The 1,245-nt window shown below is 45.5% G+C and overlaps 1 protein-coding gene across 1 annotated transcript in view; it reads left to right on the top strand.

The window, feature by feature from the left end:
• Window positions 1-222: 222 nt before the first annotated feature.
• Window positions 223-1,245, top strand: part of LOC103730295 (lamin tail domain-containing protein 1-like) — a gene marked incomplete at its 3' end in the record, with an annotated part of 9,649 nt that continues 8,626 nt past the window's right edge. The window contains exon 1 of the mRNA XM_008828483.1: window positions 223-249. Coding sequence (XP_008826705.1) covers window positions 223-249 — 27 coding nt within the window. The remainder of the gene's footprint in view (window positions 250-1,245) is intronic.

Here is a 1,245-nt window from a genome sequence, read left to right as displayed (position 1 = left end):
GTAGAAACAACACGAGCTGCACATAAGGTGAGTTGGGAATACTCTGAGCTGAGAACAGGTGAACTGAGAATAAAGGGAGTTGGGAATGCTTAACATAAGCCAGAGATAACCAGAAGCTGGGAATAGCGTGAGCTTAGACTAGGAAGTGATGGGAATACCACGAGTTCAGCACACCTGGGAATAATTTGATCACAGAATACCAGGAATTAGGAATATCATGAGATGGGAACATTACGGGCTGAGAATAAGGTGAGTTGGGAATGCCATGAGAAATACTATGAGCTGGGAATACTTGGAGATGGGATAACAGGATGTGGGAATATTGTGAGCTGAAAATAAGAGCTGGGAATATCATGAGCCAGGAATACCAAGATCTGGGACTGCCATGAGCCAGGAATGCCAAGAGCAGGGACTGCCATGAGCCAGAAATCCCAAGAGCTGGGACTGCCATGAGCCAGGAATATCAAGAGCCAGGAATGTCATGAACTATGAATATTTTAAACTTTGAATACCAGAGCTCAGGGATACTTTGAGCTGTGAATAACAAGAGCTCTGAATACCAGGAACTGGGAATATTGTGAGCTGGAAATGCTGTGAGCGGGGACTACCATGAACTGATAATACCAGGAGCTCAGAATACTGGGATCCAGGAATACCAAGAGTGAGGAATAGCATGAACTGAGAATACCACGAGTTTCAAATAAGGCAAGTTGGTAATATAGGCAGCTGGGAACACCCTGAGCTGAGAATAGGGTGAGCTGGGAATACTCAGCATCAGCTGAGATACAGAGAGGTGGGAATGCCAGGAGTTCAGAATACTGGAGCTGGGAACATCCTGAGTTGAGAGTAAGGTGGGTTGGGAATACTGTGATGAGGGAATACCTGGAGCCGGGGTTATCATGAGCTATGAATACCAGGAGAGTAGAATACCGAAAGGCAGGAATACCATGAGATGGGAATAGCAGGACATGGGAAAACCATGACTGGCAGCATCAGAGCTGGAAATACCAGGACCTGGGAATGTCATGATCTAGGAATACTGGGATCTGGAAAATCATGAGATAGGAATGTCATGAACTATAAATAGGGTGAGTTAGGAATAGCATGGGTTGGGAACATGGTGAGCTAAGAATAAGGGGAGTTGGGAATAGTTAATATCAGCTGAGATGTCCGGAGCTAGGAATACTGTGAGTTTAGAATACAAAGAGATGGGAATGCCCTGAGCTGGGAATAGTGGGAGATGGG

This window comes from Nannospalax galili, unplaced genomic scaffold (genome assembly GCF_000622305.1).
Source record: "Nannospalax galili isolate Female #2095 unplaced genomic scaffold, S.galili_v1.0 scaffold2674, whole genome shotgun sequence".
NCBI classification, from domain to species: domain Eukaryota; kingdom Metazoa; phylum Chordata; class Mammalia; order Rodentia; family Spalacidae; genus Nannospalax; species Nannospalax galili.
The sequence above is the reverse complement of the archived record's forward strand: the minus strand, read 5'-3'. Positions and strand labels throughout refer to the sequence as shown.